Consider the following 16,602-nt stretch of genomic DNA (forward strand, 5'->3'; position numbering starts at 1 on the left):
TATATATATATATATATATATATATATATATATATATATGGTTTTATTGTACTCAAAGAGTTGATACTTTCAACACATAGAATGTTTCTCTTTTTGTATTTGATGTATGCACTTCCTCCAATTCTTTTATAACCAATTTTGTTAATTGCGATATTTTCATCTGACAGTACATGAATGTTAACAATTTAATAATGGGACAATTTCTAATATTCTGCTTGATGAATTTTTATAACATTATATTTATATTAACATTTTTATAGTTGTAGGATTGTAGGATTTTAACAATAATTTTGCTTTTAACAATAATTCTGCTTTTAAAAAGAAAGTAAAAGGTGGTAAAATTTAAAATATATACATATATAATTGAATGAAATATGTACTAATTATTTTGTACAAATTATAAATATGTATAAATCTTAATAAAAAAATTGTTTAACACATTGTACTTGAGTTTCTAATAATAATTAATACGTTAAAAATTTGATACGTTTGACATATCTTGTGATAACTATTACGAAGATTGAAGGAAGTAAAATAAAATTGGTATTGTATTAATATTATTAAACTTAAGAAGACTTGTATTATATTCACAACGAGTGTATAGATCTAAAAAATCTCATCTTTTTTATTTAAGTAATTTTATCAAAGAATTTATAAAAAAAATATATATATGTGTGTATATATGTATATGTGTGCGTGTATGTATTTATGTTATATACATTTATATTTTTTCTGCATACGTATATATGTATACCTATATGTATATGCTGTGCGTGCGCGCGCGCGCGCGTGTGTATGTGTGTTCAGAGTGTGTGCAAGTATAGAAAACAGCATTCTATAGATACTAGTTTTTGCTTGAAGTTGAATGAAAATAATCGAATATAGCTATATACTCGTTGCATATTGCTCATTCTTTGGATTGAAAGTAATGCTTGCTGTACGCTTGACGCACTGCCACTCGCCTAGCTATTCTGGTCCCATCATCTATTTTATTATTTCATATTTTATTCGCTACACGATCTTCTAGATCATGTCTCGAGTATTAGAAACGATAATTTCTGAACTGTAACGTCAAATTATAGTTCTTTTTATTTAAAAGTCCTCATTTATCCTAGATATTCCTTTCCTTTGCAAATTTTTTAGTATTTTATTAGTCTGTTTTTTTCCGAATTCCTTTTACACTTAAATTATCGAAAAGCATGTACCCTGCCAGTACCCATTTATCGGGTTGTTTAACAATTTATGATTAGAAGTTATATATATTGCATACTATTATACATAACAGATTAGAATAGATTCTCGAAAGATATTTTTATCCCAAGTTTTGAGAGCATGTTATCATTTTTTTGTAACTTATAAATAATGAGAATAATCACTTTACAAACATTGAAAGTTAATTAAGAAAATTAATGTTTTATGACAATTTGTAATGCAGGATATACTATACTCTCTCCTTTTTTCCTTTTATCACCTATTTGACTAATGACGAATTGATGTCTCTACTGACAATGAAAAATATGATCCGTTGTAAAAAATATACAATAATAATCAGCTTTTTTTGCGTTTGTAAGTTATATAAAAATTTAGAAAGAAAATAGAAGTTATACAACTGACATCAATTCGTCTTTAAGATCCTGAGATCAGTATAGCATTTTTTATATCTTTGCTTGTGTGTAATAAATGTATGTCTATTTAGTGCTTTTTATTGTTAATGTACACATTTCATATTTATCTGTAAATGTAATGAATCTATAATTGATTCGTTATTTATAAACATAAGATATTTGTATATGTGAACATTTTTATAATATTTGTTTAAAGTAATTTTTTCAGTCTATAAATGACAATTCTGAGCAAAAATGTACAATGAAATGTGAGATATATTTACGATGTTAAAAAAGCTTGTTCATACATTTATTATTATTGTAGATGACTGTAACAGTTATTTGATATTAAATGCATGATTATATAGCAGTTATCTCGAGTATATGATTTACTACCTTTAGAGTTGCGCTTTTTATAATAAGAATTATATATTTTATAAGTTGTTTGAAATATTTTTGATATAGTTATAATTTATTATTGTGTAGATCTATTTTTTATATAAAGATCTATATTGAAAGGTAAATTAATCGCATTGAACATCAACACAGAAATACTGATCTCATTATCTTGATGTTGTGATAGAGCCGATTTAAATGTAAATTAATTTTAGATACTATAGATACAAATTTTTTTTATACGCAGTTGTTCATAGAATGGAATTTGTTTGCAGTATTTATGAAAATTATTGAATAATATAATAGTGTCTCGTTAATTTTTTGTTTTATTTAAAAAATAATACAATATATAATATTATATAATTTAATATATATTTATACTTAATATAGTTTATATATATATATATATATATGTACATATTGTATAATATATTATAAGTGTGATTAAATACAATATTAAAAAAATTTAAGTAGAAGAAAATGGTTTCTTCAAGAAAGCTATTACTACTATAATATTCTTTTCTACAATCTATTACACAAGTGATATAAAATAATAGTTTTTATTGTATTATCTGAAAAATACCAAAAATCTATTTTTGTTATATAGCGAAAATATTTGATCATTTATGTCTTAATATCTCATTATCTTTTCAATACTGAAAAAATGTAAGAAAAGAAAGAACTTTATTATATATTCTTAATTACTATTATTTATTATATTATTTTATATATAGAAATAATAGTTTATGTATATCAGTTTTATTATTTACTCCTTTGATTTGAAATATAATATGTAGATAGTATAAAGTAGAGTATTGTCTAAATGTATGTCGCAAATTATTAGGTTTAATAATTTTTTAGCATATTATGTTTAATTTTACTTTTTTTTATGTTTATTTATAATTTTATTTAGAATGAAATGACTTAATATTATATACAAATGTTGCAGGTGACATGTATTCGCGGCAAAATACCGGTTCAGGTGCGCCAGGATCTAGCAGCAGTTCAGCCAAGACTCCAGATTATACTGGATATTCTGCATACAGTAATTACGCTGATACTTCTTATCCTCAGCGTTCGTATCAAGGAGGAGAAAATAGTCAAGGTGGGTACGCTGCAAGCGCTCCTAAACCCGGCCAGCAAGGCTTCGATTTTAAAGAGTGGCCCACCTCATGACCATTTTAATTGACTCGAGTTGGAGAGATGCGCTGAATGGCTTGGCCTTGCTCGTGGGTTATTTCTTCAAATTCAGGATAAACTATATATTGATCGTAAAATCTGCGTTATGACATGAGACATTCTTTCACGTCGATTCACGTTTCTGTATGCATTAAAAATGCTTTTTAGGAAAAGATACTTGTCGTTTAAGGAATTTGGCACTATGTAATGTATTTTTGTAGAAGCCAAATTAGAGTTCCAATATTAGTTATACAGTAAAATGCTCGCTAAAAAAGTCGCTAAGATTTGCAGGCAAACGACAGAAAACAGAATGTCTCTTGTTTACGCCGGCATGTTGTTCGCGAGCGGTCGATTAGCATATAGATATCTTTTTTTTTTACTATCGAAACACATCTTGTGTTTCAAACAAAAAAAACTTGGCAAACAGAAACATCAAAGAAGATGTTTAGACTTTTATCGTTTTGATATTGATTTTTTATTGATCGCTCGCGAGAACGGCATATAATCTTTTCAGATAAAAAATAATAAATTAAATAATTAAGTGTTAAATAAAATACACAAATTGACACTGTTAGAATACACACCCATGAGGCAAGTGAAGTTTGTATGGCACTGGGATAAACGAAAGAAAGCGTGTTAACAAATTGTAAAAATACATAATGAACTAAAAGAGATTCTAAGAAGGAGATTCTAAAATGTGTAAACAAAGTAAAAGCGAGCGTAAAGAATCAGGAATGCTAATCATTTAATCGTTAATGGCATTTATTACGGAGGTGAATAAGTTTTCGTTCGAGAAGAAAATTCTTCTTAGGGGAACAAAATTCGATACTTGTTCACTTCCTAACCGTTAGCAAACGGTGTATGTAACACAAATGATAAGAACACAAACGAAAGAAATATTTAAACTATGGTCTCTGATGGAAAGTCAGCGCGAATGACTTACACATTCGAGACACTCGTCCCTCCACGATCTTGTATTTATTAAATAGTTGTTATACCGGATAATTGAAGAAAAATGAAAAATGATATAATGAATAATTGATGAGATAATTAAGTAAGACGACACACAGGCTGACTACAGAGAATAGTGTACAATATAGATCATTTAAATATGGTGTATGTATATCTATATAAATCTTTGACAGCAGGATGCGGTTTCTGCAAACATCCTTTTTTACTTTCATGTCATATCACTAGTAGTATCTTAAATACGTATTTCCCTCAGTTCCTTTTTTTCTCTTTTACTCTTTCTTGTTTATGAATACTGATTCCTTAAATTAGTTTAGCGACTTTCCTATTCTTCCAACGATTTGGAAATGATACAAAGCGCGGAAGGGAAGGGATAAGAAGATAAAAACCGATAAACAATCACAAATATTTTTACAAATTGTATTATAAGAACTTAGTGTGGCCGTCGGACTGGCTTCTGTTCGACCATACCGTAAAATGCACGTGGAAACTGATTTATTTTTTACCTCCGATTTATAATAACTATTAGGCACATTTAAGGCTACGATTATTATTGTTACTATTATAATTAATTCTATATTATTATTACTATTATATACATCTATTATTACTATTAATACTTATGAGTGTTTACTCTTGCTACTGCAAGTACTACAACTACACTATTACTATTACACTATTATTACTGTCGACGATAATTATGAAATATGCGATGAAGCTTATAAGTGTTTAAATTTTAGATCAGTAGAACGAGATCATTGATAGATAAGGTGGAGGGAGGGGTATATTGTAATCGTGTGGATATGTCTCGGTGGGGGATATCGACCTGAAAAGTTTACCTGATTAAATATATGACTTAATTGTATTTACTCTGTAGGATTTACCATAGATCTAAACGAGGAATATTTCGGAAGAGTGCTCTCCAAATGCTCATGTTTAATTACCGAGCGGGTCGCGTTGTGTCTTACTTTATCGATGAGAATGGCGACTATTATGCTAATGTATAATTCACCAAGATAGACCTTATATCACACATAATGGTGTAATTAATAGATTACGGTTACAGAAGCCAGCAATTTCGTTAAGCGTTATAAATGTGATCTCATATAACGTAATTTACTATTGTCCATTTATTTTGTTTTCCTTGTTCATCGAATGACAGTGTAAGGCTTCATTATATCTTAAGTGCAAGATGATCGACTGCTAATTTTATTTTTCTTCGTATTCTTTCCGTTATTCGTTTCGCCGTTCATGTCATTAATGCTTGTTACGTATCCTGACAATAAAGTGTTGAATCGTGTTGCATTAAAGCTGTAGAATAAGCCAATCTTTTCTTTTTTATGATATTTATTAATATCGATCGATGTGTCAAATTTGAATTTAAAACTTTGCATTTTGTTATAAATCTGACATAGTAACTTTTTATTTGTCTGCGACGAAATATATCGCAGAGAAAAAATCAGTATTGTTCATGATAATTAGATGAAAAGAAACGAGTGCAGTGTTAACAAACGCGACTCGTGTGAATTTCTGGGATCAACGCAATAACACACTTGAACACACTAACGAAACAAAAATGCGACTAGAGAGCTCAATCAAACAACCAATTTTACACCCTAATTATTATAATAAAACAAAGAAAAAGAAATACATATACATAAACATATACACTCATGAATACATATTCACACACACATATACTTTTACCTCTAAAAATGCACATAAAAGAAGTGAACTAATTAACTCTTTAGCTGCGGCTGTAAAATTCTGAATAAAAACAAAATGTATTATAATTATGATATAAATTTATATAAATTATATAAATTTATATAAATTATATTTTAAGTTATATATTCAAAATAAAATTCTAATATATACAGTATAATTATGTCATAAATTTTAGTAAAAAGAAAAAGCTTTGACGTTTGATGTTTTACTCAAACTTTTTTTGCTTATTTTATTCAATTTAGATTAAGAACTTTGTAATAAAAGTAAATTCTAATTTTCAATGTTAGTTTTTGATCCTGGAAATATATATATATACGGTTTGCAACTAAAGAATTAAATAGTTAACATATTATTGAACATTCAAGCGATAAATTCATAAGAGAAAAATATATAGATGAAAAAGTGATGAAAAAAGCACTATGGTTGTTCTAAATAAATAACACGTTATTTAATACCTAACTTGCAAAGGAGGGAGCGGCAAATAATAGCGACGTGTTTTATCTACGGCTGTTTTTTACAACTTATTTTATAGAATAAATACCGATAAATAACGATGCGGAATAAGACCCATTAGTATATCAATTATAATTATTACTAATATTGTATTCCTTACTCTTATCGATTTTTAACTAAAGTTAAAGCGTGAATTTAAAAAGCTTAAGTGTATGCGAGGTGTTAAGGAAAAGTGGTTATTACATTTCATTTGTACAGGACACGTAAATATAATCGATGCGTTGTTGACGATTGGTATAAACGAGCTAATTAATTTATTATATTAACGAGTCTCAGATGGATAAAAGTAAATTTAAATACTAGCGCGGAGACGGGGAAGGGGAAAAAAGAAAAGGTTACAAAGAGTTAATGGCTGCTTTTGCCACAACTGTATGTACATACATATATTTTAGATTATGACGGTGGTATAGTTGGGAGAAGCTATGTACGAAAGGAAATGCAATTTTAAAACACAAAACGAAGGCAGGACGTGGAAGTTTTAGAGCGGGGTTATTCGAATAATTGATTACTAATTATAACAGATAATATATTTATATTCAACGCAATATTATTAGTATTTTTAAATACAGAGATGACGCATCTAATTAATGTAATAGGTAGTATATAGGAAAACTATACTTTGATTCTAGAGCCGTTGTTACTACCTGCCTCATTCGCAGTTTTCGAGAACTGTACGGCTTGCTCTCAGGGTTGTTGTTGTTCTCTTTTTTATTACTGTTTCTTTGAGCTCTTTTTCCTCCCTGTCTTATGTTCTATCTACACTTATTGCTCTGAATCGCTCGTATTTATTTTGTTTTAAAGTAGAGGTATACTACATGCCGAGTAGGGAAAGTCCCCCCCTCCCTCCTCCTCTCGTAGGGAGATTCTAACTTCAGTAAACTTCTTTATTACGATGTTTTTGATAATCCGTCATCTTTAAGTAGATTGAGACATTTCTCATTTCTATTTACGAGACATTAAACTTTGAAAAAGATCTTTGTATTCGATATCTATTGAAGACCATTAGTTTCTTATTCTATATTATGATAATCACAACTTTAAGAAATGGAAAGAGCGAACTGACGATAAATTTTATTGTATTAAAATGATTATAATAGAAAGACAAGATATATAAATGTAATCTTCGTTATTTGCAATTCATGATTCGTAATAGATTTGTAGAAATATTGTTCACTAGTATAAATATTATTGCGATTTTTTGGCAATAGCTGAAGATTGTAATATTAATGTTTATTATTATAAATTTTTGCGACAAAAGTTATATTAAACTTAAAAATTTAATTTAAAAAATTTAAGTAAAAAAAATTTAACTTAAAAAATTCAATAAAAAATTCTCATCATTTTTTTTTCACATCAAAATGGGTCAGTTCAAAGTAAATTGAACTTAAAAAAAAACTAAAGCTTCGATATTTCGTATTGTACAAGGTGAGACATCTAACTTGCACTTTTCGAAAAATTTATAAATATAAGTTTTGTATGAAAAAAAATTATTATATATAATAGTTATGTAGTAAATTTGAAAATCAACTTTGTTTTTAAAATAGGATGTTATATTTTTTCGATCATTATTAGAAAGTATGTTTAAATTTGCATTTGTATAAATGTATTATTATTGATTGATCTAAAGCTAATAGATAACGACATTTAAGAAAATAAAAATAAACGAAGAGTTGGAAATAGATGTTTTAGATGAATGTAGTAAGATGAATAAGCCAGCGATATATTTAGGTAATAATAATGTTTATAAAAAAAAACAAAAGTAAATCATTATCATGTTATTTAATTTAGAATGAAATCGTTTGTGTATACATTTTCTTTACGATATTTATCTGAAAAATTTTCAACTACTTGTTAATTTTTGTTTCCTTAAATATCTCGTTATCTATTAAGTTTAGACCAATCAATGATAAATAATAATACATTTGAATGCAAAGTTGAATGTATTTTTTAACAATAGCACAAATACGAGACGGAATAAGTCCATCCATTTCCAGTTAAATCCATTTAAAAATTGGTCTTGAAGATTTTTTTAAATGCTTCCACTTATAACAAAATTTATACACTATGTAATTATTCCTTCGAAGCAATTTTTATAAAATTCAATTTTTCATATAAAACTCATAATTTACATTTTTTGACAGATGTACAAACTAGTGCCTTATCTCGTATAATTTATTTCTTTTCTTCACATTTTCTTTTTTATCGAATTTTTAACTGTTCAACAATAATTTAATAGATCGGAGGGAGAGAGAGAAGGAAGAGGGAAGAGAGAGAGAGATAGATCGCCATTTTTCTAGAATAATCATTCTTTCAAGTACTGAAGAGAAGAGAGGGAGAGTTCCAGTAGACATATCGCGCGACACGCATATGACAGAGATGATTTCGGATAAGTCTGGACAGGCAAAGATGGGTAGAACATATTCCAACATATTGAATAATTTTAGCTGAAGGATAGCAATTTATCTATGAGATTAAATGGCAAAGTCGCGCTACTAAATTATATTAATATACGTTAACATAATACGTTAATATCAGAAGCACAAAACCGGAAAATCGCATTTGTGTTGCATTGAGGCGTAGATGGATTCGAATCCAGATCCGCAGCACTCGACATACTCGTGATATTTATTTATTCTTATTCTAGGATAGTCTTAAATAATGTCTTATCGAGACAAGTAATGCCAATCTTAAAAAGTACTGTATTTAAATAATAAAACAAGAAATGACTACATCGAACTTGTTTGTATAGCATCGCAGTTGAATATAATGAGGAGGTCAAACTATTATTATTAATGTTCTGTCTATCTATCTCCTATATGGTTTTCCGATTAGACAGATCACAATACACACATTAACAAATATAATAGAGGGATAACTCTGACAAAATTATCTAACAATAAATTTAAAAAAATATAAGAAAGAACATACATGAGAAAGTTTCTATCATTTAGGCCAAAATCCGGTAATTTATTTTATTCATCTTTCTTTGCATACTTAGAGAATATATATGTTCAATTTAGACTACTCAGATAATAAACCAGTCACATGTGAAATATTACAGTGGCTACGGTCATCGACAAGATATCTTTCAAACTAAAGAAGATCATCAATGGAGAGATCATTAAAGAAAATTTAGAAAAAAGAACAATGAAAATGTATTGAATTCTATACCATACGATATTCTCAGATTTATTTTTCAATACTTAGATGGCAAGGATCTCATGAGCGTTGCAATGGTTTACAGGTATATATATTTAAGAAAATTTGCTCCTGCGTATGAGATCGAACCCGAATCCACGGATTGCTAATCCGCGGATCACCGAGCCATCCGACGCCTCAGAACAAAAAGCTTTACCTCTCTTTGGCATTCTTCATTCATATATTATTGTAGATTTTGCCGCAGATGTTTATTCTCATGCTTCGTTATAATGTTTTATTATAATGATACGTAATTATAAAAACTAGAATTTTTGAATCTTCGAAAATTTAAATAATTTTACAAATGAATTCTGATATACGAGAAATCTCACGTTAACATTTAAAAGGATATTGAATAATCGTTTATCTTGTTTTTCTCTTTATTTAATTTTCCGATCCACTATAAAGAATCATAATATATGCATTGCATATAGATCCAAAGATTCTGCAATAATCTTTTTGCAAAGACTTGTTCAATATTAGGAATAGGAGATTTTTTTATGTAATCTCTAATGTCAAAACGACAACTCACAAAATGAAGCCCGTTAGTAAGATTAGGACACGCGCAAAAAAATATGATTAAAATCCTGAAACCAATAACAATTGCTTATATATTTATATTAGAGAAAGAAAAAAGAGGGAAGGAGGGAGGGGGGGAAAGAGAGAGGGAGAGAAAGAGAGGAAAGAAAGAATTTTAGATAAAATTATTCGCTATACATTCCTTTACGTTTCTTTTGAAATAGGCAAATTTAAAGTAAATTAAACTTAAAAACCTGGCCGGAAAAATTAAATGGAAATACAAAACATCTGGATCAACAATTTGCTAGCAACCTATATGTCGATGATTACATTGGTATATATTGGTTATATTTATTAATGATCACAGTCTGATTCACATATATAACTAACAATCTTTTTTTTTTTTAATTGAACTTCAGCTCCGTGAATGGACTCATATTAGGCAAAAACAACTAACTGAAAATTCTTTCAAAACTCCTGCATATGTGAGGCGTCGTGGATGGGATCGAACTTGGATCCACAGATTATTAATCCGCCATCCGACACCTCATTTAAGCAAAGTAAGATGTTGCGACATCAATAAAGAGGAGAAAGAAATAAAAAAATATTTAGTAATAGTAGAGATGAGAACATATAGTTGTTTAATTGATGGGAGATCATTTTGCCATTCCTTTAAGACTTCCTTTTAGACTTAATATAACAGTTTTAGGATAGTTTTATTTTAATTATTTCTGTAACTTTTTTTTCTCTTTCTTTGATCAATTTCTTATAAAATAAAATCTCTATAAAAAAAAAAATATATGAGACGACGGCTGGGATCGAACTTGAAACCTATTAAAATTATTATATTTAAGACTCCTTAATCGACATATTGCATATTGAAATCATGATATTGTAAGCGAGAAACGTTAAAGTTTCTTGTCATATGTAAATAAAGAGAATTTGGATAAAACAAAATAATGAGATCGCTTTAAAAGACTTATCAAAACTTATAAAAATGGGTAGAAATTATTCTCCTGACAATCAGTAAATAATTGTAAAAAATACGTGAAGTAAAAATAGATTACAAATACTTATAAAAAAGGCAAATATGTGATTTGTAGATAGTATTTTGTTGCTAGCATATTATAAATCAATGTGTTGCTATCAGAATTGTAATAATTGAGTCCGCATTTGTTAGTAAGTTGCTTTCACGATATGACAACTTGCTTACAACTTTAAAATCGTCATTATTAAAATTTGTGCTGTTGCTATCATGATTGATCATAATCTACAGGATCACGTAATGCTATCATATTATTGACAACGCAAATTAATTTTAATGTTGCAATTTTGTTGTTAAATTGCTGGCAAAATATATGTACACTGTTGTCTGTGTATTGTTATAATGTTGGTATATTCAAAATCGTTGAAGGCAAATATATTACAAATTGCATCATAAGTAATCACAGATTTGTGCGATTTTGCTGATTTAGTTATTTGGGTTGTAAAGATGCAAAAATAAATAATACAAGAGATTAAACTCATATAATTATAATATAACGGTTTGGCTTATTTTTCGAGACATTCTCAGATAGCTGCATCTATAAGATTTTTGTAATTATCTGATGAGAATAACTTGAAAATTGAGCCGTTATATTATAATGATATTATATGTATATGATTAAATCTTTTATGTATTAAATTTATTTCTGTGTTCTGATTAACGCACGTATTTGTTTTTATAATTATTTGTTATTATCGCGAGTTTGCGTTTATAAAGAATAAATTAATTATTATATTAATAGAAATAGTTGTAATGATAATAATAGCAATGGAGAAGCGGATAGGATTATAAAAATCTCTTAAACGTCACTTAGATTTAAAGATTTAAATTTTCCTACCAAATTATATATATATTGAGCTCTATGAAAGCTATTATTTCTGTTCAACCTCTTCCTTCTTCAAGTCCTTAAGTTTAAATAGATAAACAATATGTAAATAGGTGTCCGTTTACGATGTTATAGAGCTTTTATTAAATATTGTGGAATTCGTCAAATCGCGCATTCAATGTTTCACCAAATTTGTGATTATCAAGATGTAGAATAAGAGATTTAAGATCTACCAAGAGTTTATCCTCTTTTCGGCTATGTGGTTTATCACAACATCAAATCTCTCTCCGCTTTTATGCATTTAGACGATTTCATTTTCAACTTTTTTTTTAACGTACAATCAATAGAGCGAAACGCAGCATAAAGAAGGAAACTATAAATATATTACAGCCACTAAGTTAAGTCGTTGGTTTTCTTCTCTATTAACTTAATTAGGTAATGCGTGGATTCATCCTTTTTCATCCTACAAGCGGATGCATGAGAGTTAGATTTTTTTGTCAGGCAAGTTAAGTATTTTGATATTTAAAGAAGTCCTTAAATAATGTATAAATAATTCCGGGGACGTCGTGAAATGTCTGTTTTAACGTTAAGCGCACGTTTTAGCGTCCCGCACACTAAAGACTGGTTGTATAATTAAATATTACACTTAACTACTTATTACTTGTATCGTAATCTATCGTGGAAAACACTTTCTATTGATATACATGAGTTTCTCCTGCCGTTTTTAATTATTAGTGTATGTCTTAGTTCGTATCGCACGACGACGTGTAATCATTGGCTATTGCATTTTAATCACCAAGCGATTGTTAATCCTTAAAATTGCGAACATCGCGCAGTTCCTCTTCTTTATTATTATTATTTTAATAATAATTGCACTTAATCTCCGTCACAGAATCACGCTGTTTCAATAACAGATAGATAAGATCGATAGACAGAGTGGGCATTTATTTGTCGATAAACCATGAGATCATCTATCAAGGAATGAACATTATAATGTAGTTATGATAACGCGTCGAATTAATCAGAGAAAAAGAATATATTCTCAGCGATAAGATATCGTTTTGTCACTGCCTGAGTCTACTTTTTGCTAAATCGATCTTGCTTTGTTTCAAATAAAATTGAATATTGATCAACAACAAGTAACATAACTTTCGTAAAGAATTAGAAACAAATATCGATGTATGATTTCCCTCGGAAATCTCGATAAATCAACCCTTTATTAGCTTTTTCTTTAGCTTTATTAAGATGATGCGTGAGAGTCAAATAATAAAGAAGAGGCCGCCAGTATATTGTACTCAGGTAGTGTGATAATCGCCCACACACGTGGGCGCGAGTATAAGGCAGTAAAAAATAATTTCAAATGGGACAAAGTTGATTAATATAAGAGATAAATGTGTTATACACACACGAGATATATTCTAAATTACGTTTACATAGAAGCAGTTAAGGCATTAAATTATAATTACAAGGTGATTTTCTCTGCGAGTCTGATAGGACAAGATAATTATTGTCTTAAACGTATATAGTAATGCGAAAACAATGTAGAGATTTAAACAAGTGAGTTTTATATAAGGAAAATTCTAAAATATGTTTATGTTAAGGTTTGTGCAGCGGGCTGATATTTCAATCGTTACGAGAGGAGAGAATGAGAAGGAGGAATCGAGACCGCCTTAGCGGGATAAATCACACGCAGACAGATATTACTATCCACGATTCTTACACAAACATACGCACACAATCCAATGATCCAAAAATATACAGTACTGAGAAGAAATGAGTGTATCGGGGGAGAGTGATCAGTGATTTTTAACAAAAAAAACCATGAGTGCATTAGCAAATTGGGCAAGTTAGTTAGAAGATGAAATGAATAAATAAAGTCCTAAACGTGTAATTATTTTGATCATCGAATCTCGAGGCACGTGATCGAGAATAATTATTCTCAGATCTTATTAGATTGCTTTGAGAGCTACTAATAAAAAAAAAGATGAAATAACATAAACAAAGTGAGTGTTTTTAATTTTTTTGACGCAAGAAGGGGAGGGGGGACCGCCGCTATTATTTATTTTACTCGAGGTTATTTCGATTTTAGTAGAATGGAATTCCTACAGTTGTTGGGATGCTTTAAAATATCTCGCACACGGTACGATGAGAGAATCGATTGATCTACTTTTATCATATTTTAGTGTGAAGTAATAAGATAATAGACGTAAAGTTGGTAATGATTGTAACGATAATAAATGAAATTATTAACTGTAATAACATGACCTGTATACTTGTAAACTTTTAGCATTGTATTGGTAAGGTCGTATCCCCTTACGAGCTAATCATGAATAGAATAAAATAGAGATTAAATGAGAAAAATCTATGATAGTTTAGTAGTATCACAAGTGTGCCGCATGCGCATTTGGCTATTTGCATATGCGATATGCGATTTTCTGAAAATAAAAGTGACGGGCACGTAATGCCTGTCTCGATAATAAGGATATATTTGTTAAATGATCTTTACGCTCGCGCGCTTTCCATCCGTCTTACTCCCAGTGCCCCGAATTTAATGTCTCCCTGTGCTGAAAGAGGATGTTCGACTTTTCGCTTTGATGATAGCGACGAAATCTTATTCCACTCAATTGCGTTCGATCTATTTGAAAATATCCGTTACAATAAAATGATGGAAATTTGATATATCTGGCGAATTTCGGATCGGAATAGAAGCAGAAAGCTTCTAAGAACATTTTACATATGAAAAGTCTACGCTTGCGACGAATATGCTTCGTTTAAAATATTCCATTTAATTTTATCTATTAGTTTATTCTGCTTACAGTATCGAATCATTTTAAATCTATTGCGCTATGAATAGATTGCTAGATTTTGACGAGTTTACAATAAATGTTCAATAAATTAAAACTATTTGTTCTGGTGAGATCAACGAATCTCATCATCAAGGATAATTTAAACTTGAGATACCATTTCTTGTACACGTTGAATATTTATTGTAAAATAAGAGATAAGCTTGTAATTCAAGTAAATTACTTTCTGTATCGTATGCAATTGTAACTTTTTTAAAATATTGGATCGGAACAAAAATTTGTAGCGCTACGAATTTTAAAATTTAAGAAACTGTAATTTTATGACACACGAAATTTAAAAAAAAGTTTTAAAGATTCAAATCTGTACTTTCGAAAGATTATGTCTTCTGAGTTTTTGTGAGTTTGATAATTTTTACATATATAAAAAAACTACGAGATAATTTTTACATATATAAAAAACTACGAGCTAAACAAAATGGGAAATTTTCTTCTTTGTCACGTGCCCAAAAAAAAAAAGAAAAAGTTATGATTTTCGACTTTTTAACGAAAAAGTTAAAGTTTTCTCTATAAAATCGTTTTTTGAAAATGTTCTTAAGATTTTTTTGCTACCGAGTTATCTGGGCTAAATAAAAAATGCATTTTGACTTTGATTGCTTATAATTTCATAAAAGTTATCTCTCGTACGCGCGAACCGCAATTTAAAAAATAGATTCTTTTAAAGCATTTTATTTTATCGAATAGTATAATTACCAAATTTGTTTAAAAACAGATAGACACAATATAAATAAAAAGTAGCGTTACAAATTTTTGTTCCGATCCAATATTAACTAACATAAAATCAAGTAGGAGTAAATTATATTAAAAATATCACTAAACTAGAATGTTGTGATTATCTTAAGATTTAATTAAATTATTATTTAAAAAACATGCATACAATATTTATATTTTTTAAAATTTATTAAGATATTTATCAAACAAAAATACGCTATAAAATATAAATACAATATTAAATAAATAAGATATATAAGTAACGCTTATTAATAATGACTACATGTTGGACTTAATTTTATAATCAATCGCAAAATCGTAATTGAATCAGCAAAAAGAAACTATTACTACCACTAAAAGGTTTATTTTTGTTTTTTTTATTCGTTTACGCTTTTTGACGATTATTTACAAAGAAATAATATGCGCGATAATATGTAAATAATTACATATTATCTTCTGTTTGTCAATAAGAATTGTATTGAATGGAAAATGTTTCAGTATTCTGTAAATTTTAATTATATATGTTAAATAATACTTTTCTTCTTCAAAGAAGCTACACAATTTTCGTGTCAACTCCGTGTTGTCTTTAAACATTAAATGCCAATGTTTCATGAACGCTGCAGTTTTTCTAATTTTAATAAAGCGTCTTTTTTAAGTTTTTAATGTAAATATAAATTTTAAAATAAAGACAAACTGCATAAATTCTATAGACAAAAATGATGAAGAAGAGAAACAGAAAGTAAAGATTAAAAATGAATAATCATGAGATGAGATTTAAAGTCGAACATTTTTCGAACAGCACAGTAGTGTACGTTCCAAGCCAAAGCGCATAGTCTCTATTTGAATCTTTTCTCGCAAAAAACCAAAAGATATAGGATTGAAAAACAGGACAGGATAAAAAGAGAGGAAGGAAGGGTACAGGAAGTTCTTTTGGGACAGGATGCGAGAAAGAGAGAGAAAGAGAGAAAGAGAGAGAGAGAGAAAGTGAGAGAGAAAGAGAGAGAGAGAGAGAGAGAGAGAGAGAAGAGAGAAGAGAGAGAAGAAGAGAGAAGA

At 28.7% G+C, this 16,602-nt stretch overlaps 1 protein-coding gene across 1 annotated transcript in view; it reads left to right on the top strand.

The window, feature by feature from the left end:
- The window catches only part of LOC105618511 (heterogeneous nuclear ribonucleoprotein 27C), a 46,581-nt gene that overhangs the window by 14,377 nt on the left and 15,602 nt on the right, over positions 1-16,602 (top strand). Inside the window, exon 7 of the mRNA XM_012200044.1 lies at positions 2,950-3,105. Coding sequence (XP_012055434.1) covers positions 2,950-3,105 — 156 coding nt within the window. The remainder of the gene's footprint in view (positions 1-2,949; positions 3,106-16,602) is intronic.

The sequence above is a fragment of the Atta cephalotes genome (genome assembly GCF_000143395.1).
Source record: "Atta cephalotes unplaced genomic scaffold scaffold00017, whole genome shotgun sequence".
In the NCBI taxonomy this organism is placed as follows: Eukaryota; Metazoa; Arthropoda; class Insecta; order Hymenoptera; family Formicidae; genus Atta; species Atta cephalotes.